The sequence below is a fragment of the Malus domestica genome, chromosome 05, assembly GCF_042453785.1.
Source record: "Malus domestica chromosome 05, GDT2T_hap1".
NCBI classification, from domain to species: domain Eukaryota; kingdom Viridiplantae; phylum Streptophyta; class Magnoliopsida; order Rosales; family Rosaceae; genus Malus; species Malus domestica.
In genome coordinates this window covers 7,435,489-7,461,299 of record NC_091665.1, presented here as the reverse complement: position 1 = coordinate 7,461,299, position 25,811 = coordinate 7,435,489, and the positions used below count along the sequence as shown (strand labels likewise).

Sequence of the window (25,811 nt, the reverse complement as noted above, 5' to 3'; positions counted from 1 at the left end):
GCATTCTCATTTTCATATTGAATGCGGTTTATTCACTGTCACTTCAAAAATATTGAATTAATGCCTCCGATCACAAATTACCATCTTGCATTAAGTGATTATTAATTTGTTAAAGAAAAAAAGCAAAGGTTCTTGAACACTGACTAAGATATATAGATGAATGTGTGAAGGTAGTAGCTATCTTGATTGGAGGCTACTTATTTCTTTATTAAAAACCCTCTTTCTATATATATGATATGTCAATTTGTTTCCCATTAATTTCGCCAATGGAAAATAAAAAAATAAAAAAATAAACAAAAGAAAATATAGAAGAAACACAGTATTGAATACATACAAGTCACCTTCTACCACAGATGAAAATAAGTATTTATCTTACACCATAATGTAAATTCGAATCTGATCGACTTTTTAATCTAATAAATCTATCGTTTCTAAAAAAAAATAAAAAATTGACCTAAAGAAACACACAAATCTTAAAGAGGCTTTTAGGGATTTGTTAATTGACTTGAACCCATGTTCACGTGATTCCTCCCAACCACTCCTCCTTGTAAAATATAACCCCACCACACTAGACAATTCCAGAACATGTCATTATGATCACCACATCGTTACTCAAATTCTCATTCTGTTCATGTTGATTGTTAAACGTAGTTATTTAGTATCAAATTCGTTATTCATATTAATTGAACTTAAAACTCTACCAAACAGGTTAACTGTAGTCATTGTTTCACTGGTCTTTAATTTTTATCTTTTATTAGAACGAATATTTCATAATGTATACTTACCAAAAATGGAATAAAGAATGAACAAGAGAACTTACAAATACGAAAAATAAGAAGAATCAAATAAGCTAGGGAAATTTAGAAAAATAACCAAAATTTAGACCTCATATAGAATTATAGTCATACTTTTAATTTTATTATAATTAGAACCAAAAGTTGATATAAAAATACTAATATACCATTTTAACAATGAGGGAAGTAATTACGCCCACCATTGCAAAGATTAGAGCGGTAACCACAAAACTCGTTTTGGTGTTATCTGATTCCAACACCTTTTATTTTGGAAATTAACTCCGCAAACAACTAATCTACAAAAAGCACAATCCTTTTTCTATAAATCTTGTTACAGATCTGTTTGGGCCCAAAATAATGGTTTGGGCCGAGTTTAGAATTGTTCTCGGCCCGGAAGCCTTGTTCAAGGGTCGCTGGGGGTCATTCGGTTCATGGGCTGCATAGCCAAGGCCACCCGTGTCCTATCAAAAAGTGGAATACTCCAGATAAAGAGGAAGTGGGTGAGTTCCATTGTAAGACGGACAGATGGGGTAGTTGAATCCTGATACAAGAATGAGTCTCAGTAGGATGAGGATGCTGAAACTTGGGAATGAATGCGGCCTGATTAGGGGTGGAGTTCAAAGTCCTAATAGAAGTAGGACTGGCCGAGATAAGATTGGATCCGGGTAAGGAGTCCTAATCCGAATATAGTTTTGATTCGATCAGAAGCAGGTTTGTTACTATAACTAAAGGGAGGAGTGCATCATTCAAGCATCTCTAATTCAATACACAAATTGCCCTGCGCAAACTCTCTCAACAGCCTTGAGATCTTTATTTTCTCTTTCCGGCAACACATCTTCAGTTTGGATAAACAGCACTGTGAAGGCAACCGGTGATACCTTCAGTTTGGATAAATAACACTATCGCCGTAGAACCAGCCAACCACGGAACACCTTCAGTTTGGAAAAACAGCACTGCATCGAGGCCGACTGGTTGTCTATCCAAATCGCGGTTGAGAAAGACTTTCGGGTCTTTATTGGCAAAGGTCATCTCATTAGCCTTTTCGGCGAGGTGAGGTGTTACAGTTTACTAGGGCTCAACACATTGAACGCCGAGTTGTTTTATGATTGAATACTCACAAGTAAGCTTTAGAGTTCGACATTCTGACGGCGGGACCACATTTACCATCAAAACATATATCTGTTTTGAGTATCTGTGCCCCTATACTCTAGTGTCGATTCGGCATGCTTATACCCTTACAAATATAATCACTGTGACCGAATCCGACGCCGACGATTTGTGAACTTTGCAGAATTAGTAGCCTAGTCTTCAGGCTCTAGAACCCAAAGGCCAAGACATGTTCCTTCCTCGGCCACAGTCGCAAGATCGAGAAGTCAGTCGCACACTCAACGCAACATCAACACATTTTACTCCTCAGGCGAGCTCAGCCAATGAGTTGGCATGCCCCACATCAACTAAAGGATGTAGTTAGCTCATTAGTTACTCGCCCTGCGCGCCACATAGGCTAGGTAGTTTTTAGGGTCAACAAGATCACAGCCCAATTTGATTTTAACGTGTACTTAAATCCAATTTGATCTTCAACAAAGAGAAATGCAAGAGGGAAATAAAGGGGGAGAGCCTGCTTAGTGGTTACCTTGAATAAATGATATGATTGTCTTTCAAAAACACATTGTAACGTTGCGTGAGGCTCCAACCTCTGGGTTTTGCTGGGATGGGAAGAAGATGACAAAGATTGGGATTTTTGAAAAATTTAGAAAAGTAATTGTTAATATCAGATGAAAAAATAACCAAGAGCTTAATAAAACTTCTCATCAGAAATTGGCTGAGCTTTTGAGCTTTTTTAGAAGGCTAGAATTGTCTAGGTTGCTGAAGTGAGGCTTTGAATTTCTTTGGATTTGTTTTGTAAAAAGTTTTAATCATAAGGGTGTATTAGTACTTTTATATTAGATTTTGGTTATAATTATCATAAATTTAAAAGGGTGGCTATAATTCTATTTAGAGTTCTAATTTTGGTTATTTTTCCAAATTTCCCAATAAGCTAGCACTCTATAGTTTGATTTCTGTTATTTAGATTTCTAACGTGTTAGTAAACGCATGAGAAATTTTAGAGGTGAACTGATTTTCTTTCCTATATTTTAATAAAGGCATAGAATTCGAGAATCAAATTGACCCCAACTCCCAATCTTTCTAAGTAAACATGCCTAGAAATGAGGAATATGAGCTAATTAAGCCACACAATAAGTCAAAACTTGTCACGTAACATTTGAAATAAAAATATCAATACATGGTAGTCATGAGTGACAGTCCTCGTCTCTCTCCTTACTTTGTCATATTGATCAATTCTCCTCGGGTCGTTTTACAAGTTAATGAATACAATAATCATCATTGAATACATTTTTACAATATTTAAAGAGACAATGGGATCTGTACGTAGCAACATCCAATATTTATACAGAGAAAGCTGGAAAGGGTGAATCGAAAGTACTTTCCATATATCACATGGAGTCCTCCTCACCTTCTGATCATGTAAATGGTGGACGATGCCAAACCCAAACTGTCTCAAAAAATTGTGACACAATATTTCCAGCCATGAAGAAGTATCAATATTCTTCTCAAAGAACACCATCATTTTCTTCCTCCTCATCGTGGTCGTCGTCTTCATCTTTCGTATCATCGTCCTGTAATCTCGACCATGATTCTTCTCCTCCTATTAGTCCGGCAACCCCGCTCCAGTTTTCCGGTGTCCCATTCTCTTGGGAACATTTTCCCGGTATTCCAAAGAAACCTAGCAGCAACAACAAGGAATTACAATTACATTCCTCATTGAAGCGTCTCCCACAGCCTCCTCCCACACTCAGTACTCAGAAGATCTCCTCCAAGAAGTTGATCATGGATGATATTATTCAGATCAGACACAACTCCAAAAGGCATACTGCTAATCTCCCAAGGGATCCTTTCTTTGCTGCACTAGTTGAGTGTTCCAAGGACGACGACGGCAACAACAACGACGATGATCAAGGATACTCAAGTGGTGCTGCCAAGGTCTCAAGGAGTGTGAGTGAAAGGTTTGGATTTTTAAATCTTTCTGCATTATCTTGTAAGACAACTTGTGCAGTTTCTGAATCACTCATACACGTTCAAAGGCCGAGTACAACTTCTTATCATCTGATTAATCGCCGTTCCCGATGAGTTTACGATCCCTATTGTCCTCGATCGATCACTCATCTTAATTGTGTGTTTTTCGTTTCTAAATTTATTTTTAGTTTTTTCTTGGCTTTTGCTACGAGGAGGACATGTAATTCGGAAAATATATAATATTTTACTGGGATTAATATGTCCTTAACTCCATAGACAACGAAGGAACACTAGTGTATGATCTCTGCTGTTTGATTCTGTATATTATTTATGTATATTCTGTAACCAAATACTGTTTAAAATATATGCTGTTTGCTGTGAATTCATGTGATGTTTGCGGCAGCTGTATGAGTGAATTTTACTTGATATCCCATGTGGGAGGAGGAGGGCTACTGGACCAGAGAGTGGATGCTGGAGGTAGTCAGATATATCTATTTGACTAATCCATTTTGTTGTGTACCAATTTTTATTCGCGTATTTTACTATCTGAATCTTTATTTCCTAACCATCATTTCTGCGAAAAATTAATAAAAATTGATGATTATATATATATATATATATATATATATACATATATTAACACAAATGTAGAACTCAATCATAATGAGTTTGATAGGAAAACAATTGATTTGTTCTATTATGCAGGTTGATGATTAAATTTCTTAATTTAATTGGCATTTTTTTATAGATGTTTTTTTATCTGATTATTAAGAAAATAATCAATGTTCTGATTATGACATTTGTGTGAAGTATTGTTTCATACTGGAAAGTTAAGAAACGTAAATAGCAAGGGTTTGTAACGAGTTGGGCACTCACCCTGTTTGCCATTAGTTTTGGGTGAAAGGAATCATTAGATATCAAAAAGAGTTATTATTCCAAATAAAATGACCAACGACCCACAGGTACTTTATGTCACTAGTTAAATTGTCCACGTGTTAGTTAGATTTAAAATTTCAGCACATCTACTCCGTGTGAGGATGTTAAAAAAAAAAAAAAAGTTTTAACGAAAAGTTCACGGTACTGTTCATTTTAACGAAAAACCACATTTTAAGACTAAAAAGTCAAACATGGTACTATTCACTTTACCCTTTATTTTGTCCTTATCGTTAAAACTCAAAGTTTTCAAGCCCTTTTTCATTAGTTTTCCTAAAAAAAAAGGTCCTACATTTAAAAGTTAATTAACCCTGCTTGCAAGAGCATTAAAATGTTTGACCACTCTTATTATATTAAGTAGTTTTGGATAAGAACTCAACTTTCGAACCAAAAAAAAAGAAGGATGAGAACTCAACTTACATTGAGTGTGGTGCCCTTCATGCAGAGCAAAAAATAATTCTAAAAATTATAGAGACGATGGGTGAACTTTTTTTTTCGAAGAAGACAAGAATGTCTTCATCGCAATCAATCAAGGATGCTACAATAACCATCCCAAGTTATTATCTTATAATTAATATTTTGGGATTTTTCTTTTCTCATCCATCTTACAGATGACTCACATTGACTAATGAGAAACCATCACGTGTAGGGCAAACCCTACACCTAGGTTGGCCACCTCCTTATAAATTTACCTCATCTTTACCAATCTCTGATAAACTGTTGCTACTCACCTATGCCCTAGACTTTCGCTCTTTAAAAAAAAAAAAAAAAAAAAAAAACTGACTTAGGCATGAAGATCCATCGTTAGCGACTACCTCACCATCTAGTGCTTGGAAAGCACTTTAAGGGAAAGTGCTCGGCTTGATAGCTGACTAGACATTCAAAGGACCTGGGCTCTTTGAAGCGATCAGCTTCACCTTTCCATACTCATTGGTCATTGACTTCTCTTTGGACCTCTGTTCCTTTGGGCCTGTCGGGGTCGAAAGGACCATGATTGAACAACTTGCTGTAGGCCATGATCGTCTTTATATTTAAATTGAACAATTTGCTCTAGTCCATGATCGTTATTAAAATTTTCATTAAAAAGAGAGTGCAGAAATAATGTTGGGGATGAGAATAACAGCAATCTAATATTTTTTTGTTTGTAGGCTGAACTTTAATTTAAAATTGGGTTCCGATAAAGGCACCCTAAATACTACTGTCAAAAGTTAAACATCCTAAAGGCCCATAGGACTTGGATTGTCTGCCCTCCTAGTTGTAGTGCCCTTCCATGCCCTCCTATTTTGTGCGGTCACGGTTAAGCCACGTCAATATTTTATATTTTTATTATTTTTTGTCTTATTATCTTATTAAAAAATTAATATAAAATATTGACGTGGCTTAACCGTGACCGCACAAAATATGAGGGCATGGAAGGGCACCATAACTAAGAGGGCAGACAATCCAAGTCCCCATATATATTGGCGGAAGAGTTAAATCTTCCATTACGCCCAAAAGGCCGGCACAAGTATACGAAAGGGGCGAAGGAAAACAACGGATAGTGGGGCGGGCGTCACGTGCCACAAGGGTCTGTCGTTGGACACGCGTCCGTAACCGAAGATCAGCGGTGTACCGCACACCCCACCCCACTGCTTTTAGTTGAATTTCGGTGCAGCCCTAGTTTGGCTGCAGGAGAAATTTAAGTGAGATTCTGTTAAAAAAAACAAAGGTGTGATCGAATTTCAACGATCTTTAAAATAAAGGATTATAATTTTAACGATCTTAAGGATAAAGGATCTTTATTTTTTCACAAAAATGGAGATTAGTTTGGGGACTACATCAAGTTGAACTTTAAGAATTCAAATTATTTATTTTTCAAGTTACATCTCATTAATCATTCTTACAAAATATTAGTCAAATCGAAAATATTCGAGACATCTAATTAAGTTTAAAGAAATTGACGAACTCTTTGTTGTATCGTAATAATTAAATAAATAAATAATTTTTTTGAACAATGTTTAAAATGAACAAAATTTGGATATCAATCGAGCCCACAATGTATGTCAAATATATATGTATATCTTCTGCATATATAAAGCTAGCGCCCCAATTTGGAGTCACGGCTTCACCAAAAAATTTTAGACACAAATGTCCCCAAGACAAAAAAAGTTCAAAAGCAACAATATAATGCACCAAATAATGCAGGGGTATTTTCGTTATATAAACAATGTTTTTTAACAATTAATTCTTTGTGTACAGTTTTTTTATTTTTATTTTTATAATTAGTACCTCACAATAGACTATTGATAATGTTATTCAATCAGTTGTTTATTAAATATTATTTTCTCTATTTTTAAACACATTCAAAACATCTTAAGAGATGTGTGGTGCCGGTTATAAAAAGGTCTTTTACACGCGTATAATAATGTGATTCAATTAGTTGTCAAATTATTATTAATTTTTTTTAACAAGTGATATCTACACTAAAGGAGAGGGGGGGTGGGCTTAGTTTCACAATGGGCTAACAATAATATGATTCAATTAGTTGTTTATTAAATATTATTTTCTCTATTTTTAAACATGTTCAAAACATCTTAAAATGCGCGTAGTGCCGGTTTTAAAAATAGTCTTTCGCACACGCATAATAATGTGATTCAATTAGTTGTCAAATGATTTTTTTTTCCGAACAAACGATATTATCTACACTGAGGGGGGAGGGGGATGGGCTTAGCCTCACAATAGGCTACCAATAATGTGATTCAATCAGTTGTTTATTAAATATTATTTTCTCTATTTTAAAACACGTTCAAAATATCTTAAGAGACGAGTACCGCCGGTAATAAAAAAGGTCTTTCGCACGCGCACAATAATGTGATTCAATCAGTTGTTTATTAAATATTATTTTTTCTATTTTTAAACACTTAAGAGACGCGTAGTGCTAGTTATAAAAAATGTCTTTCACACACGCATAATAATGTGAATCAATTAGTTGTCAAATATATATATATTTTTTTAACAAATGATGTTATCTACACTAAGGGTGAACGGGTGGGCTTAATGTCACAATGTGCTAGCAATAATGTGATTCAATCAGTTGTTTATTAAATATTATTTTCTTTATCCCTAATGTAAATTCAATAGAATGTAGATGGAAATTGAAAGACCGATTTTATTATGTGGATTCAACTGCTTTAATTGGTTTATGAGAGGTTTCTTATAGCATAGTCTAATATTATTCATTTACTTCAAATATTTGACTTTCTTTTTGTCATAAAAAAATTATTGAAGCAATTCATGCATATAAATACATTTAAAACGTATAAGTCGTGCGTAGCACATTGTGATTCAAAAAATGCATTATGCACGCGCGTGAAGGCTAGTATACATATATATGAACAAAAAGTGAGATCGAACCCACAACTATCCTCATTTTCTGAAAAAATGGAGATTCTTTTCCATAAGGGCATGCACATTATGTCTATATATAAGACATGTGGGACGGTGGGGTGTAAAATGAAGGTGTCTGCCGCTTTCTGAAATATCTCCCGGTTCTCCGTTGTGCTTTTGGTGTGTAGCAGCGACCGTATTTCAACGGCCTACGTATCCTTGAATTGAATGTTGCATAAGTAACATTTTTCATGTTTTCATCATCTACACAAGTTTCATATCTTTGACGCCTACCAACACCATCCACTACTTAATTTTATATATATATATATATATATATATATATATATATATATATATATATATATATATATATATATATATATATACACTTTAATCTATACTAGTTATACAACATATTGAAAACATAAAATACAAAAAAAAGTTAAGAATTTTTTTTTCTAAGTTAGAGTCGCAATCCTAAACTATTTTCTTAAACAATAATAAAAAATAAAAATAAAATGTCACAAAACCACCCAATCTGCCTAGACTCACCCAGGCCTAGTTAACCCACCCATCCTACTTATGTTCATATAGGTAGGCTAGACGGGTACCTAAGTAGGTTTAGGCAAACAAGACGGTTGCCTAGCCAGTCTAGACACTCATTCTAAATTTTTAATTGCTTAAAAATTATTTATAGTAGTGATCAATGCCTAACACCTAGACAGAGCCTCTCTCAGCATCTAATCATTTTTCTCTCCCTTATTCATTCCAGATTTCCAAAGCTAACTTTCTCCTTCCAAATGCACTTTTTTCACAACTTAAAACAGGAATTGCTCCCTCTCTCTCCCCCTATGTATGTGTGCTCTTTCCAACTTAACAGCATCTGGAGAATTAAATTTTCTCTCCGTCGTGAGAGCCTTTTCTCCTCTGTGAGAATCCGCCGTTGTGCGAGTTTAGTGTGGGTGTGGGTGCTCTTTCCTGCTGGTTCTGGGTTCTCACCTGGTGTTGATGGATCTCCGTTAGGGCGTCGTTTGCGAGGGGTGGGTGGATCTCTTTTGGGGCGAAGTTTTGAGGGGTAGGTGGAGCTCTTTATTGTTCTGCGATCGTCTTTGTTCGGGGTTGCATCTCTTCTGATTGTGGTGGGGCTTTGGTGGGGCTGTCTGTCCGTGTCCTGTTTGTTTGCTGTGGTTCTGGATTTCTGTAGGGGGGTTGTCAAATTGGGGTTGGTGGAGCTTTAATTTCGTCTTGTGTTCTGCGATTGGGTTCAAGCTTCTTCTGGTGGGGCGGGTTAGAATGGAGGAGAGTGGTCAGGGATTTTATCCCTTCTATTCTCTGAGTTGGGGGTTAGGGTTATACTGGGTGGTCAATTTGGGGGTTGAGATCTTATATCTAGGTACGATTGGTTTCGATGTGGGGTTGACAGTATGGCACAAATTTGGCCTCTGTGAGGATGGAGTTAAGGTGGGTTCTGACAAATCTCAAAGCATTGAATGCTGGGATGGTCTTTATAGGTCTTATGAGATGTTGGTTGGCAGCGTTAAAGGAGCTCATCCCCTTTTGTCCCCAAATGGTAGGTATGTGCAGGCTGATGCTTTTATTGACATAGTTATTGCACTTTTTTTTTGCTATTACCGATGATTTGAGGTAGATTCAAGAGTTACGTCTGTCACCGGTGAAAGCTCATAGGGTTTTTTCTGAGCATTCCAAGTACTCTGCGGCATCTCTGGGGCTGTCGAAGGTGTGGAGTCTGCTACTTATGGAAAATTCGGGTGTGGAAGAGCTAGTTGTTCATTTGGATCGCTCGCTAGATCTGTCTACGATGGAGATTGGTGTTAAGTTAGTTGGTATGGCTTTGACGCAGAAGCCACTGAATAGGTGGGGTATCAGAAACATCCTTAACTCGGTGTGGAAGGATCTAGGTGAAGTGGGAATTAAATGGGTCCGAGAGAATGTGTTCATTATCTCGGTTCCGGATTAGAGTGTGGCTAAGAAAATCCTGGCGCAGGTGCCGTGGGCTGTCATGAAGAAAAATTTTGTCGTGAAAGCTTGGCCCCCGGACCTTGCTTTGGAAGAGGTTGACATGAAGACTGTTCCTTTCTGGGTTCAAATTCGGGGAGTCCCTTTAAGTTTGGTTTCCAAGGAGAATGTTACTCGGCTCATTAAGACGGCTGGTGTTTTTATGGAGATGGAGAATCCAGCAAAAGCTCGAGGCTTCTTAAGGGTGAGAGTGTTAGTTAATTCGGAGAACCCGCTTGTTCTGGGATGTTGGTTGAAAAGGGAGGTAAACCGTGAGACTTGGGTGGAGTTTAGATACGAGAGGCTTCAAGATTTTTGCTATCATTGTGGGTGTATTGATCATATTAATACGGAGTGCTCTTTCGCGGCGAATATGGATAGGGCGAAGGGCTTTGGAGATTGGATCAAAGCTCCTCCTGTTCGCGAGTTTGTGGAGCATGTGCGCCCGTCGCGATTGGGAGTAGGCGAACGGAGGTTGGTTGGAATGGTTAGGGGCAGTGATCGTCCTGAGTTGAGGTTGCAGCGTTCAATCCACAATGAGGCTCCGAGCAGGAAAGACACTTTTGGGGTGACTGTTGGAGAGCTTGGTTCCCATGTTCGTGACAAGAAAAAATGGCGTAGGTTTCAGCTCCAAGCTTGTCCTGCTAGTCAGATTCAAGTGGTAGTGCCTCAGCTGCGTCGCCACCTGAGATGGGAGTGCGGTGATGGGAGTTTCCCGTCAGTAATTAATCAAGTGGTCTTTCAGGGGGGAGAAGGAGAGCATTCGGTTCGGATTCGGGATGTTAGTGAGGCAGATTCTGGGACTCCACCAGTTGGTGATTTAGAAGGGTTCACGGGGACTTTGGCTTCTACCTCTCGACTGTGCTCAAGCCTGTTGCGGCATGAGGTGGGTGGCATTAAGCAAGGAGTGGAGCCATCGAGTATGGACTTAGTTCCATCCCCCTAAAAGAAAACTAGAGGGCCCAACCCGGACGCTGATAGACAAGTGATACAGGACGGCACTATGGAAGTAAGTGATCTGTGGGATCAGGTGGAGGCTGATGCGGGAGAGAATGGGAGCTGTGTCTGGACTGTTTGTGCGGGCAATTTGGCTCGGGGTGGTGGCGGCTGGCCCTCAACAGCAGCAAGATCGCCATGATTCTGGTGTTTTGGAACTGCCGTGGTCTAGGGTCGGACACGGCAGTTAGGGTCCTCCATGGGCTTATTAGAAACAAACGACCTTCTATGATCTTTTTATCTGAAACTAAAATGAAAGATCATAGATTAAATGGTGTTAGGAGACGTATGGGTTTTCATTATGGTATTAATGTTTCTCCGGTTGGCAGGGCAGGTGGGCTAAGTTTGTGGTGGGATGATTCAGTGGAGGTGCAATCTCTGTTTTCTTCTAAGCATATTATTGATGTTATCTTGCGCAAGGGTGGGGACAGTAATTGGGTCCGTATTACTGGAGTGTATGGAACTCCCTACAGGGAGGATAAGGCTGAGTTTTGGGAGTGGATGTCGAGTCATTTTTCTCCTGCTGATATTCCGTGGCTTTGTGCTGGGGATTTTAATGAATTTCTTTGGGATCATGAGAAGTCTGGGGGGGTGGAGGTTCTCTACAACAGGCCTAGGTATCTGGAGACTTTCATGCAGGTTACCAATTTGTGGGATTTGGACTTTAATGGTCCTGCTTTCACTTGGCATGGTATGCGCCATGGTCATCTGGTGGAGGAACGGATTGATCGGGCTTTGATAAACGGGCTTTGGCAGGATTTGTGGCCGAATTCTTTGGTTACGCATGGGACGGTTATGGGGTCTGATCATTGTCCTCTCATTATTCAAACCGAGTCGGAGAGTATGCGGGGGCGGAGAGCGTTCAAGTTTGAGGCGTTCTGGGCTAAAGAGATTGATTGTGATCAGGTGGTACGCTCTTGTTGGAATAGGCAGGCTCCGAGTGAGATTTTGGTGAGGTGGACGAAGAAAATAAACGATTGCAAATCTAGTCTTATTCGGTGGAGCCGAAATAAATTCAAGAAGAGAGGTATGTTGATTCAGGAACTACTGCATCAGTTGCAGGAGCTTCAAAAGGATTGGCGCTCTAATATTGAAGTCATTAAGCAGAAAACTCAGCTCGTCAATGAATTGAGGGCTCAGGAGGAAAGCTATTGGATGCAGCGTTCTAGAGTTAGATGGCTTCGTGATGGGGATGCCAATACAAAGTTCTTTCATAATTCTACTTTGCAAAGAAGACGACGCAACCAAATTATCAAAATTAAGGATGAGCTTGAGAACTGGGTGGAGCAACCGGGACGTGTTCGAAAATTGGTGGAGGATCATTTTATTCACACGTTTACTACTGGGGGAGCCCGGAACTAGGGATCTTTGTTGGATTGTATTAGCCCGAGAATGACGGAGGATATGAATCTGGCGCTCCTTAAGCCGGTGTCCGAGGATGAAATCAAGACAGCGATCTTTAAAATGGGTGGTCTTAAAGCTCCAGGACCGGATGGTTTTCAAGGCATATTCTATCAATCATTTTGGGAGCATGTCTATGAGGATGTCTGTGCTTTGGTGAGGGAGTTAATGCAGGGGTCGTCTAGCCCGACTTCTCTTAATGCTACGTATATTGTTCTGATCCCAAAGGTTCCGCACCCGGAGACGGTTTCGCAGTTTCGGCCTATTAGCCTGTGTAATTATTCTTACAAGGTGTTGTCTAAGGTCTTGGCAAACCGGTTAAAGGTGATTCTTCCTATGCTTATATCTCCCTCCCAAAATGCTTTTGTGGCGGGTCGTCAAATTCAGGATAATATCGGGATTGCTCATGAAATGTTCCATTTTTTGAAATGGAGAACTGCGAAACGGAAGTTTGAAATGGGAGTCAAATTGGATATGCAGAAAGCCTATGATAGAGTTGAATGGGATTTCCTTAATGCGGTTATGGAGAGAATGGGGTTCTGTTGTATGTGGAGAAGGCTTGTCATGGGTTGTGTTTCTACAGTTAATTTCGCTGTCCTTCTTAATGGGCAGCCAGGCAACAAGTTTGCTTCGTCCAGAGGTCTCAGGCAGGGTGATCCTTTATCTCCTTATCTGTTTATCATTCTGGGGGAGGTTCTTTCGTGCATGATTCAAGCTGCGATTGACGACAAACAGCTGGAGGGAGTTAGGATTGGTGTATCGGGGCCCATTATTTCCCACTTGTTCTTTGCGGACGAAACTCTTCTTTTTTTTGCGTGCGGGGGATAATTATTGTAGAAATTTGCTCTCTATTATTGATAGGTACTGTGAAGCTTCGGGGCAGAAAGTGAATCTCCAGAAGTCCAGTATTTATTTTGGTGCGAATGTTCCGAAAGGGGTGGCTGCCAATTTGGGTGGCATTCTTGGTGTGTCTGTAGTGGATAATCCTGGCACTTATTTGGGTGTCCCAGCCATCTGGGTCGGTCCAAAAAGCATGGCCTTGCTTATGTGAAGGGCAGAATTTTGGGAAAGCTCCAAAGGTGGAAGCAGAGTGCGTTGTCGAGGGCGGGCAGAGAAGTTCTGATTAAGGCTGTGGTCCAGGCCATTCCTGCTTATCCTATGTGCATTTTTAAATTTCCTTCTGTGGTCTGTCATGAGTTGGATGCCCTGGTTGCGAGATTTTGGTGGGGAAGCCATGGGGAGAACCGAAAGATCCACTGGGTGTCTAAGGAGGTTCTGGGCCTTCCCAAGGATATGGGTGGCCTGGGTTTTAGAAATTTTTAGGAGTTTAATGATGCGTTACTTGCTAAGCAATGCTGGCGTTTGCTTACGGAGCCGAATTCATTGTGGGCGAGGGTTATTAAGGCCAGGTACTTCCCGCATTGCTCTTTTTGGGAGGCTAAAAAAGGGGCTCGGGCTTCTTGGGCTTGGTCCAGTCTTCTCTCGGGCAGGGAGCTTCTTGCTAGCGGATCTCATTGGCAAATCATGGGTGGGGAGGAGGTGAGGGTTTGGGTAGATAGGTGGCTGCCCTCTCTCCCTTCGGGGCACCCTATGCCGCTTGGTTCTGTCTCTGTTACGTCGAACTTACGGGTCAGCTCCCTCATTGACTCCTCTTCCCGGCAATGGGATTTTGATTTTCTAAGACCGTTTCTTTCTTTAGTAGATCAACGGGCTATCCAGGAAACAATTATTGGAGACTCGAGGTGGAAGGATAAGCTTGTTTGGGCTGCTAACCGGAATGGCAAATACTCGGTGAAATCGGGGTACAGGTGGCTGCAAGTTCGCTCTATTGAGGTGAGGGATCATCGGATGCCGGTTGTTCGTTCGATTTCTAAAACTCTGTGGAAATGCATTTGGCAGTTGGCTGTTCCTCCCAAAATTCGACATTTCTTATGGGTTTCGTTGCATCTTGGCCTGCCTACTGGTAAGGCTCTTTTTTCAAGAAGGTTATCCTCATCTCCCTCTTGTCCTCTTTGTCAGAATGCTGATGAAACTGTGGAGCATGTCTTCCTTCGCTGTCCTTGGGTGGCGGCTGTTTGGTTTGGTGGAGCGTTGAATTACAAAGTGGACGCTGCCGGTATTGTCTCGTGGGATCGGTGGTTGCAGGATGTGTTTTCTCCTAACTGGGGTTCTTCGGCTGACAGGCAGTGGTTCCAAGCTTATGTTTTGTTCTCTTGTTGGTTCATCTGGAAAGCTCGCTGTGATTTTGTGTTCAACCAGGTTCCTGTCAATCTGTCTAAGGTTATTTTTTCGTTGTCGACCGCCTTTGGGAACTTTTTGCTTGCTGTGTCTTCTGTGGGTATTGCTCGGCCTGTCTCAGTTTCTCGGGAGGAGGTTGCTGTCAGGTGGTGTCCTCCTTCTTCTCCTTTTGTTAAAATCAATGTGGATGCTAGTTGGTCTAAATCATCTCGGATGGGTTTTGCGGGGGTGGTTGCTAGACAGGACGGTGGGCGTTTCCGGGCTGCGGTAAGGTCTTCTGTTTTGGCTCATTCTTCTCTTGTGGCTGAGTTTTTTGCGATCCTGCGTGGTTGTGAATTGGGTGCCTCGTTGGGTTTCAATTCTGTTATCATTGAATCTGACTCTCTTCAGGCTATTTCCTATTTAAATGGCTCTCTTGAAAATGGCAGTTGGGAGGCTTTCCCCATTTTGGCTAGAGCTCAAAGGTTGGGATCAGCTTTTCAGAACTGTCGCTGGTCTTGGGTTCCAAAATCAGCCAATTTGGCAGCGGATGTTCTTGCGTCGGCTGATTTTACGGAGATGTGTGATTTTGTTTGGGTTGACAGACCCCCATCTTCGTTAGTTCATGTATTAAGTAATGACGGACTGCCTTGCCCTCATTAGCAGGTTGTGGTGGGTTTGGGGTGACACTATCTCTTAGTGATTGTGTCGGTTGTTGTATCCCTGCTCACTGCTTTGCTTGGTCTTTATTTCGTTGTGTTTGCCTTGTCGTAGGCTCTCTTGCTTCTGTTTGGCTTCTTAGCCTTGGGTTTCTTAATTTAACTCAATTCTTCAAAAAAAAAAAAAAACAGCATCTGATAATTTTTCTCTCCCTTGTTCATTCCAAATTTTCAAAGCTTAGTTTCTCCTTCTAAATGCACTTTTTTCACAACTTAACAGAGTTTGCTCCCTCTCCCTCCCCTGTGTATGTGTGCTCTTCCCAAAATCAGTTTTTTATAGCTTGGATATCCATTTCACACGAGAGATTTTTTAATGTACCGAAAATACAGTTGCATCTTGAAATGAAGAAGAAAGCACTAAAAGACTATGCCTTTGGAGGATAGGTATTTGGGATCGTTGTCACTAGAGATTGAACTTAGTGCTAGGCTTTCGCTTTTGGTCCGGCCTAGGTGATGAAACTGAACGTACTTTGGTTAGTCATTCTGCTTGTATCGACTTCTGTCTGTCTCTCTGTCCCTGGTCGTTTCAAGCATAGAATGAAACGAGTTTGATACAAGTGTAATGATACAAATGAATTTTTTTTATCTATTTCCTAATATAATGAAACTTATAGACTGAGTCCTGTTTTTGGTACATAAAAAAATCTCTCCGGTCTTACGTATTCAATTGAAAAGAAAACACAAAAGAAAAAGGGAAAAAATATAGAGAAAAAGAATCAAAGAAAAAGAAAAAGATATATGAAGTGGGGGAAGGCCGGATCCTTTTCTTAGGGATCCCAGAGATTCTGTAATCGTGATCGTTTATCGTACATCATGTGGTCAGAAATCGTTTGAAATTTAAAATTTAAAATTAAATATAAATAATACTTAACGAAAACTCATTGCACGATGTAAGATAAACGACTTCACGAAATCCTCGAAATTTCCAGAAAAAAAAATCCAGCGAGGATCCTTTTCGGTGGGGGAAGGGGGGAAGGTATCCATGTTCATCATTCTTTATACTTTTTCCATGAATCCGTCTCGAAAAGCTGCAAAATGTTGCACGGAGCTGCCACGTAGCACATCTGTTGTGGGTATGTCACTTTGACGTGGCAGTGCAACCCCCCACCCACCCCAAAGACCTCCACCTTCCCACATTACCTAACTACATAAATACCCTCTCTTGTGCCCCCTTGGCCCTTCACTTGCTCTCTCATATGCTTCTCTCTCTAATCTCTCTCTAAGTTCTAAGTTATAAGTTCTAGACACATACCTCTATTATTACTTCAAATAACTATTAACTAAGAAACTACATATACAGTAGCAGCAGAGATGGATTTTAATGGTGGAGATCAAACTCCCAACCGATCAGATCACTCACCGGATCACTTGCCCTCCTTAATATCTTCCTCCAATTGCTTTCCCATCACTCTCAAGGTAACAATTAACAATATTCGCAACTGCATGTCACGGTTGACCAATATTTAAATTAACTTGACTCTGCCTTAGCTAGTTACCTATTTTCTCACTGGAGGAACAATATCCAGAACAACGACCTCAACAATTTATAAGATATCTTGAGAAAAGATTCTTATACAACATGTCCATCTTCCTATGCACCTCGGCGTCTAAAAAACTTCTGGACAGCCATAGTTCCTTCTTTTATCTAAAGACGAAAGGGAAAATACAACAATAAAAGTTAACTTTTGTTAAATAACCATATGTAGTTTGATTTAAAATCGAATTGTGAGTTGACTACAATTTTCTTGACTGTACGTAGTAGTGCTTAGTTCACATACAAATATATATGTATGCTGCTTATGATGATGATGATGATGATGGTGATGATGCAGTTCGTGGACGTGTGTTACAAAGTGAAGATAGACAACAAATCACAGTACAGAGACTGTTTGTTTGGTCACAAGGACAAACCCGGACAAGAAGAACAAGAACGGACTATTCTGCATGGAATCACAGGAATGGCGTCCTCCGGAGAAATCCTAGCCATTCTCGGCCCATCAGGAAGCGGGAAATCAACGCTCCTCAACGCCCTTGCCGGCAGGCTCAACCGCAAACATCAGGGCACCGTCCTTGCCAACGGTCGAGCCCTTACCAAAACCGTCCTCCGTCGGACCGGCTTCGTCCCTCAGGACGATATTCTCTACCCTCACCTTACCGTCCGCGAAACCCTCGTCTTCTGCGCCCTCCTCCGGCTCCCTCGCACCCTCTCCAAAAAGGAAAAAGTCTCCGCCGCCGAGTCCGTCATTTCCGAGCTCGGCTTGCACAAGTGCAAGAACACCATAATCGGCAACACCTTCGTACGTGGCGTGTCGGGAGGGGAGAGGAAGAGGGTGAGCATAGCGCACGAGGTGCTGATGAATCCAAGCTTACTGATTCTGGACGAGCCGACGTCGGGTCTGGACTCAACGGCGGCGCACCGACTGCTAAGCACGCTGGGGTCGCTGGCTCTCAAGGGGAAGACGATCGTGACGTCGATACACCAGCCGTCGAGCCAAGTGTATCAGATGTTGGACTCGGTGTTGGTGTTGTGCGACGGAAGGTGTTTGTATTTTGGAAAGGGGAGTGAGGCGATCAACTACTTTGGATCTATTGGCTTCGCGCCGGCTTTCCCCATGAACCCTGCTGACTTCCTCCTTGATCTCGCTAATGGTATGTTACCTTTTCCTACCTTTTAATTATTATTTAAGTTTTTTTTTTGGAAGATAATTATTATTTAAGTTAAATTGATTTCCTAGCTTACTTAAATTCTGCCAAAATCTGATGTTTTGTTTTTTATTCTTTAACTCAACAAATCTTGGTGCGTAACCAAGATTTGAATAATGCTTTATAAATTAAATTTGCAAATTAAATGATATGTTATCAATAAAAAATATATATACTAATTAACATTTAAGTAATAATTCAATCATTAACTTCCACGTCATTTAAGTAATAATTCAATCAACTTCCACATCATTCTGATGGGAAACATTTCTTAATCTATTTGAAAGCTAGCTCCCTCACTTGTGAACAACTAAATTGTGTTCGACATAAAATATGTGTGGTCATTAGAGTTGCCAAAACCTAACACTAATATCGTAAATAAAGTTGAGATCATAAATAAAGTTGAGATTTCAACGTAGAAATAATTGGTTATGCTGGAATAGTGGGCAAATAGAATGAGTGATTGGGGTGATCCAAACATCCAAAGTCAGTCCCAGTCAGGAGTAGTAGAGAGAGACCAGACATATATATGTGGGGCAATTACTTCTCCATACTTAGGATGTGAGTTACTGCTGTGGATCGATGTACTTATTGAATATGTTATGGACTTGTATCATGGGTATATATTATATGGTATGGGTGATGGGTCGCTACATTCTCATGGCTGCGTCCTACTTATCGAGGGTGTCATGGCGCATTGATCATTAACTGCCACAAGTCCACAACTTAGGTTGTCAAGTAGCTATTTGTGCTTAATTACTAGTGTTCTTTAGAGGAAGACACGGCATTTTTTAATTCTTAATCCTGATTTTCGAGTCTCAATTGTGAATAATGTAATAAATAAATATCATTAATATACCGTTTCCTTTGTTAATAAACAGATATTTAGCAAAGGCAAATCCAGATTAAATATCAATTTTAATAAAGAATTTAAAAACACAAAAACCAATTTTAAGAAAACCAGCAATTCCTTCTCATTTGATTTGGATCAAGTCACAAATTATAGGCCAATACTCTTATAAGCATAGGAACATGGCCTACATACCACTGATTCTATTGCCAGAAATTGTCGCCAACAACAATCATTGGGGCCGCATGTATTTTCATGTCACCGAAAAAGTTCAAGTCACTTTTAACAGCAACTTAAAAAAAACAATATGTGCGACATTTTCTTGTGCAATTATGTTTTTTCGTGTTGGTCCATTCTTTTTTTTGTTTTTTTTTTGTTTTTTTGACTTGTATACACATTAAAATTATAAAACTTATGAGAAAATTCATTACTTAATATGTTTTTTTTAATATCATTGTTGGATAGTGATATTGAGAATGGAAAGTTTGATCGACAGATCTCTAAAATTTGATCGTCTGGTCTTTAAAAAAAATTGTTCAACTAGTTGAAGGAAAAAAATTATCTAGTCGAAAAATGGGATAGAATTGAATGGCAATCGTGTAATTATTTTGAATTATTTTAATATTTTATAAAATTTGTTTTGATTGATTTTTTTAGTTATACTTATACTAAAACATTTTCGTTAAACGTTTTCTTAGCATTGGTATTTAACTAAAATATCCCTATTTAGTATTGGATATTAATGGTGGTCATATTAAAAATGCTTTGGTGCTCTCCACGTGTCTGTTTTTCTTTTCACTAGATGGCTGATCTTTTCTTGAATTGGAGAGCTCGATCACTACTCATGCGGCACACGGATTTAGATCCTCTCCGGATCCTTCATTGGGGATCATAAGGATCAATGCATCATAATCCTTCATCAAAGATTGTACAGCAATAATTTTTTTTATATTTTTCACGCAAAAGAAGATTACTTTACTTTTAAAAATATAAAAAGTATTTAATTGTGACCGCATGATCTTTAATGAACGATTATGATGCATTGATCTTCGAAATCTCTAATGAGAGAATGCGGAGAAGATCTAAATCCCACATACAGAATCTCTCTCTCCCTAATGTTTTCTTAATGTTTTGACCATTGACTGGTACCTGAAAAAGACTCTTTGTTTATTTAATCCTCACTGGCATCCTTTTAATAATAAATTAAACGTGTATAGAAACTTACGTATTGTATTATTAGAATATGATATGGGTTCTATGCAAATCATTCTATTTTTGTTTCAAAAATTAAAATAAAAACAAATCATTAGCAGGTGGGGAAGGATAATGCTTTATGCGGTGCAGAGCCACCCATGGTTTTCATTGATGGATTTCGACTTGCAAAGTATTCCTAATTTAGTAGGAGGCCGATTAATGAGGGAGAAATATGCGGTCTGGGATAGTGTGCTGAGGAACGAAATAATATAGTATGCAGAGTGGGATGTTAGCCACTACCACCATATATCATATATCCTTAATTTCAACAGCGATTCAATTATCTATGTTATGGGCTACACGTCTTAATTTGGACCGTCCACTGAATCCCATCACTTGAATTCCCAATAAAGTTGACCTGTCTTGTTTCATTGAGGATAGTGGATCATGCATGCTATGTTGCTTCGTAAAATACACGCTCCTTACGTCAGGAAGACAACCCTAGCTCGCAACTTAAAAGAAAAAGGCACACGGCTAATTTCTATTGGGTAGGAACACCGACTGTCAATCTTGAGCTACAGTTCTGGGAACCTGGAAAATTTCTCTGTTCTAACATGTAGCCAACGGCCACGATGCTTCTACCATTTGTTTAAAATCTCGAAATTACTAAACTCACTCCACCATTGAAGGATCAAGTTTTAGCATGGCATTGTTTGAGAACCTAGAATATTGAAATGGGACTGGTTTATCGGCTTCAGTAGTTGTCAAATATTATGTCAGACCAATACACAATTAAGCGTAGAACAAGTGCTCTTTGACTAGATATCTGGGAATTTTAATCCTTTTTATTCTTGTTCAAGGCAGAAAATGATAAACTTTAGAGCATTAGATAAACATAGAGAGGTTTCTTGTCCCTTGTTTAACTTGTCCTTTAATCTATTCCTAGACAATATAATGAGATATACATTGTGGATTGAGATGGAGAAATTGATGACGGAATTAGTGGCGCGAGAAAACATCAATTAGTTAAGGAAGCATAAACATTTGGAGGTTGGCGAATCATATCATTGTCTCTTTATTGAATTGGCTAATCTTCTTCCTCTTTGGTGAGCCCTTCATATATGTATATTACTCTTTTAAATTATCTATAAAACATATTCTCGATTGCCGCATAATCTTAATCTTAATCTTAATAGATAGATTAGCCTATATTTTCCATCATCTTAATTAAATGATATTAGTACTTATATAGTAGCATAAGACTGCAAAATAGTAAATATCTATATGTTGTTTTTATCGGGAATAATACTTGCGTCCCACTTTTGGTAAAACCTCTTTGATCTCATTTAACTGATTTTTCCTAAACGAACCGTTTTATGAGGAGTTACAATGAAACGATTTCTGAAATAACGTTACTTAAGGTGCAACTTTTAGGGCTAATTGTGTTTTATAACAATTTTAAGTATGTCCTCAATGATGCGAAATCACACAAAATGATATAATTATTTGATCATTTGATTAAAAAACAGTCGTTTTAATGTTTTCGTACATAACCGTGTATGTCAATATAGTCTATCTATGTATGATCATGATATTTTTAACTTGAAATTATTGAGTAGGAATTTGGATAGTGGACTGGATATATAGTCCAATACCGTAACATGATTACAACAAATTTTCACCTCAACTTAATGTGAGCATTCGTTTAATTTGGCCACTTTGAATAATTTAAGTGGGTTTTCTTGGTCACTGTCTATGCCTTTTTTAGTTTGAAAATTAAAAAGTTCAAAAGTAAAATTAGTATAAACATTTCCACTAAATTAAATCAGAGTAAGTGGTGGCCACCCCTTTAGTGGCAGCAGCAACATTAGTGGATGCTCACCTTGTTAACTTATTATTTGTTTGCACATGATGACACATATGGGCTATGTTTTCAACCATTAGATTATATAGATTATGTTTTCAACCATTAGATTATACGTAGTAGTATAATCAAATAAATATGACTATATGAGTTCCACCAAAATTTGCTATTCGGTAAACAGACCAATGTGATGACTGATGATTTAAACTAAAATAAATAAATGGACCAATGTGGTCAACCGCATCATACTCGGTAATTCCACATTCTTTTCAATGTTTTAAACGAAATATTGAATCCATGCAGATAGCTATATCTACTTTAGATTATGTAAACAACACTTGGACCCTGACAAGTAAGGAAATACCATCCTTACATTTGTAAGGTGTTGATGAACTATTTATTTTATTGCTAAATGATTTTATAATGAAACATCGTCTTCCTCATTGATATTACAATATTATTAGACTAGATTTAGGACTTGAGCATTTTTCATTGTTGTCATGATGATTATTTTTAAGAGAAATTAGGTTCCCATTCCTCTTTCTTATATTCCATTGATTAAAACCTTATTTCTTTGCAATTTTTTATCAAGGTCCTTAGGTTTTAATGAGTGTCATTATTTCAGTAATAAAATATTTACATATTAGCATAATTAAATTAAATTTCTAAAATATATTAATTTAGTATTAGAAACGTTACATTTGGTATGTTTGTGTGTGTGTATATATATATATTTATGGCTATACTTTGTATCATATATTTTTATTTTTAGTTTGTACCCAATTTTAATTTGCAACCCTTTTTTGAATCTGTACTAAATTTCTTTTTAGTTGTACCCATATATTAATTACTTTTTGTGCCCTTTTCTTTAAAAGATTTATTTGTAGTCTAGTTTTTTTTATTATTTTATTATTTTTATTTTTATTTTATTTGTACCCATAATTTACCCATTCTACTTTATAAATGTACCACTTGTTTATATGTAAAATGTACCAATTTTTTTTTTTTTTTGGTAAATGTACCATTTTTTTTATGTAAAATGAACCCAGTTTTAATGTAAAATCTATAAATTTACCCCTTTTTCAATTTCAAATGTACCCTTATTTAAAAATATAAAATAAAAAGTTTTATTTTGTGAAAAACTAAAAAATCTGATAAGTGTAAGACGAATTATCAATCTTTGTAAGATTATAGGGAGAAATTAATACTAAAATTTAATATTTTGTCTTTCAATTAAAGTATTCAAATTAATAAAATTTTATTCTAAGATTTTGGTATAATAAAATTTCAATCAAAATAATGTATATATATGAATTTTTGGGTACATTACTATACAGCTTATTTACAATTTTTTAACACTATTAATACATTCTTTTGCTATTTATGATTTCATATTATTACATTGTTTTTATTCATTTATTCAATAAAATTTTTTGAAAACTTTTTACCGTAGCCGTTTCATATTATTACATTGTAATATAATGAGGGACTTTAAATCTAGGATTTATATGCCATATATATACACACACAATATGGGATTATAAATCTCATAAATGTCAAACATATAGAAAAATACATATTAATATTGATATAATGAGGTTTTCAAAGTCAAGGGACTTTGATTAAAAAAAAAAAAAATTGAATACCATTAAGGTTTTAGTTAAAGAGTGTTAGTGATTAGGGACCGAATCCAAATTCTTTCTTATTTTAATTATTAATATGAGAATATTACGTTCGGCTATCTATATTTTGATAGACCACTTCATGGTTTCGATGAAGTTAATATTCTAGATAATGAAAGTTTAGATCAATATTGATTGTAAAAGACTGATGTTTTGAGTTAGATGGTGTAATGGTTGATGAATCATAGTGACCACAAACAAATGTATCAGTATGTAGATTTATAAAATAAAAATAAAAAGTGTCTTTAATGTTCTGCCATAAATTTGGGCAATTTCTTTAGCTGCAAAACATGGTCTTCAATTCTTGGGAGGATTGAAATTTTACTGTCTGGAATTTATCCATGTGTACTTTGGTGGGAGAACTATATATATATACCTTCCAAAAAAAGGGATTCAAATTAGAAAGTAACTAATTCATTGAACTATGTATGCAGGAGTGTGCCAACTTAATGGTCTAGGCGAAAGGGATAAGCCCAACATGAAAGAAATCCTTGTTTACTCCTACAATACCTTGTTGGCTCCCAAGGTGAAAGCTGAATGCTTGGACAATACCAGTGCAGCAACAAAAGAAACGACTTACGTTCAGAGTCATTGTTCAAAAGAGCGGAGAACAAGTATTGGTGATATTGTTTCCACTTGGTTCAACCAATTCCATATTTTGCTGCAAAGAAGCCTCAAGGAACGAAAGCATGAGTCCTTCAACTCGCTCCGAGTTCTACAGGTAGTGGCCGGTGCATTGTTAGCTGGTCTAATGTGGTGGCAATCAGATTATTTAGATATCCAGGATCGTTTAGGCCTTCTCTTCTTCATCTCTATATTTTGGGGAGTCTTACCTTCTTTCAACTCGGTATTTGCATTTCCCCAAGAACGTGCCATCTTCATTAAGGAGCAGGCCTCGGGTATGTACACTCTCTCTTCGTATTTCATGGCTCGAATGGTCGGAGACCTACCGATGGAGCTTATTCTTCCTACAATCTTTCTTGTCATGGCTTACTGGATGGCTGGATTAAAAGCCGACATGGGCGCTTTTCTATTAACATTGTTGGTTCTACTCGGCTACGTGCTAGTGTCTCAAGGGCTTGGCCTTGCTTTAGGCGCGGCAATCATGGATGCCAAACAGGCCTCCACGATAGCAACAGTGACAATGCTAGCTTTTGTGCTGACTGGAGGATATTACGTGCATAAGGTTCCGTCTTGTTTTGCTTGGCTCAAATATATTTCTACTACCTTTTATAGTTATAGGCTGCTAATCAATATCCAATATGGGGAAGGTAGTAAATTATCATCCCTCTTGGCCTGCTCATCTCATCACCATGATCATGCAGGTGATCACAAAGCAAGTTGCAAGTTTGTCGAGCAAGATGTCGTAGGGCAAATTAGCCCTGCGACGAGCATATGTGTCATGTTGTTTATGTTTTTCGCATATAGGTTAGTGGCTTACCTTGCATTGAAACGCAGTAAAGTTTGAAATAATTCATACAATAATTACTTGCATTTGGATTCCTTGTTCTTCGAAAGACCTCTTTAGTTGTAATTCTCCGAAATGGATGAATTTATTTTTCTTTGTGTTTGTTTGTACAAGTTGATAGATCGTCTGTTAGCAACACTGTAATCGTTCAATGGTATCGATGAAATGCAATAATATACCAATCTTGTAAATCTTAAAATGTCATATACTAATGAAGTTACATTGATGAATTAATTCATATATGTTACATTGTAGTTTATTTTTTGGTCAATACATATTGTAAGCACCTTAAAGCAAGCGATCTGTTTGATACATAATTCAAACTTTAGCCATACCACAAAGAGAAAGGTCATTCCGAATGTGCATGCGTAGGTTCCAAGGTTTTAGACGAAGCTGCGAGATGTTATCTATATATGGATTGAGGGCTTCCTTGCTTTCACCAATTTACGAATAAGCTATTGCTCTCCGATGCAATGGAAAATTTTTGGTGGAAGAAAAAAAAAAGAATAACTAAATCTTGGGGGCAATGG

At 38.0% G+C, this 25,811-nt stretch overlaps 2 protein-coding genes across 2 annotated transcripts; both read left to right on the top strand.

The window, feature by feature from the left end:
- The first annotated feature begins 11,321 nt into the window (after positions 1-11,321).
- On the top strand, positions 11,322-12,545 carry LOC139196030 (uncharacterized). Its single transcript, XM_070821691.1, has one exon. It carries the CDS (start codon positions 11,322-11,324, stop codon positions 12,543-12,545), a length of 1,224 nt encoding a protein of 407 aa, XP_070677792.1.
- A 4,161-nt stretch (positions 12,546-16,706) lies between these two features.
- On the top strand, positions 16,707-25,472 carry LOC103443873 (ABC transporter G family member 25). Its single transcript, XM_008382769.4, has 3 exons — positions 16,707-16,936; positions 17,353-18,169; positions 24,248-25,472. The coding sequence occupies exons 1-3, from the start codon at positions 16,832-16,834 to the stop codon at positions 25,279-25,281; spliced, it is 1,956 nt and encodes a 651-aa protein (XP_008380991.1). The 5' UTR covers positions 16,707-16,831; the 3' UTR covers positions 25,282-25,472.
- Positions 25,473-25,811: the final 339 nt, after the last annotated feature.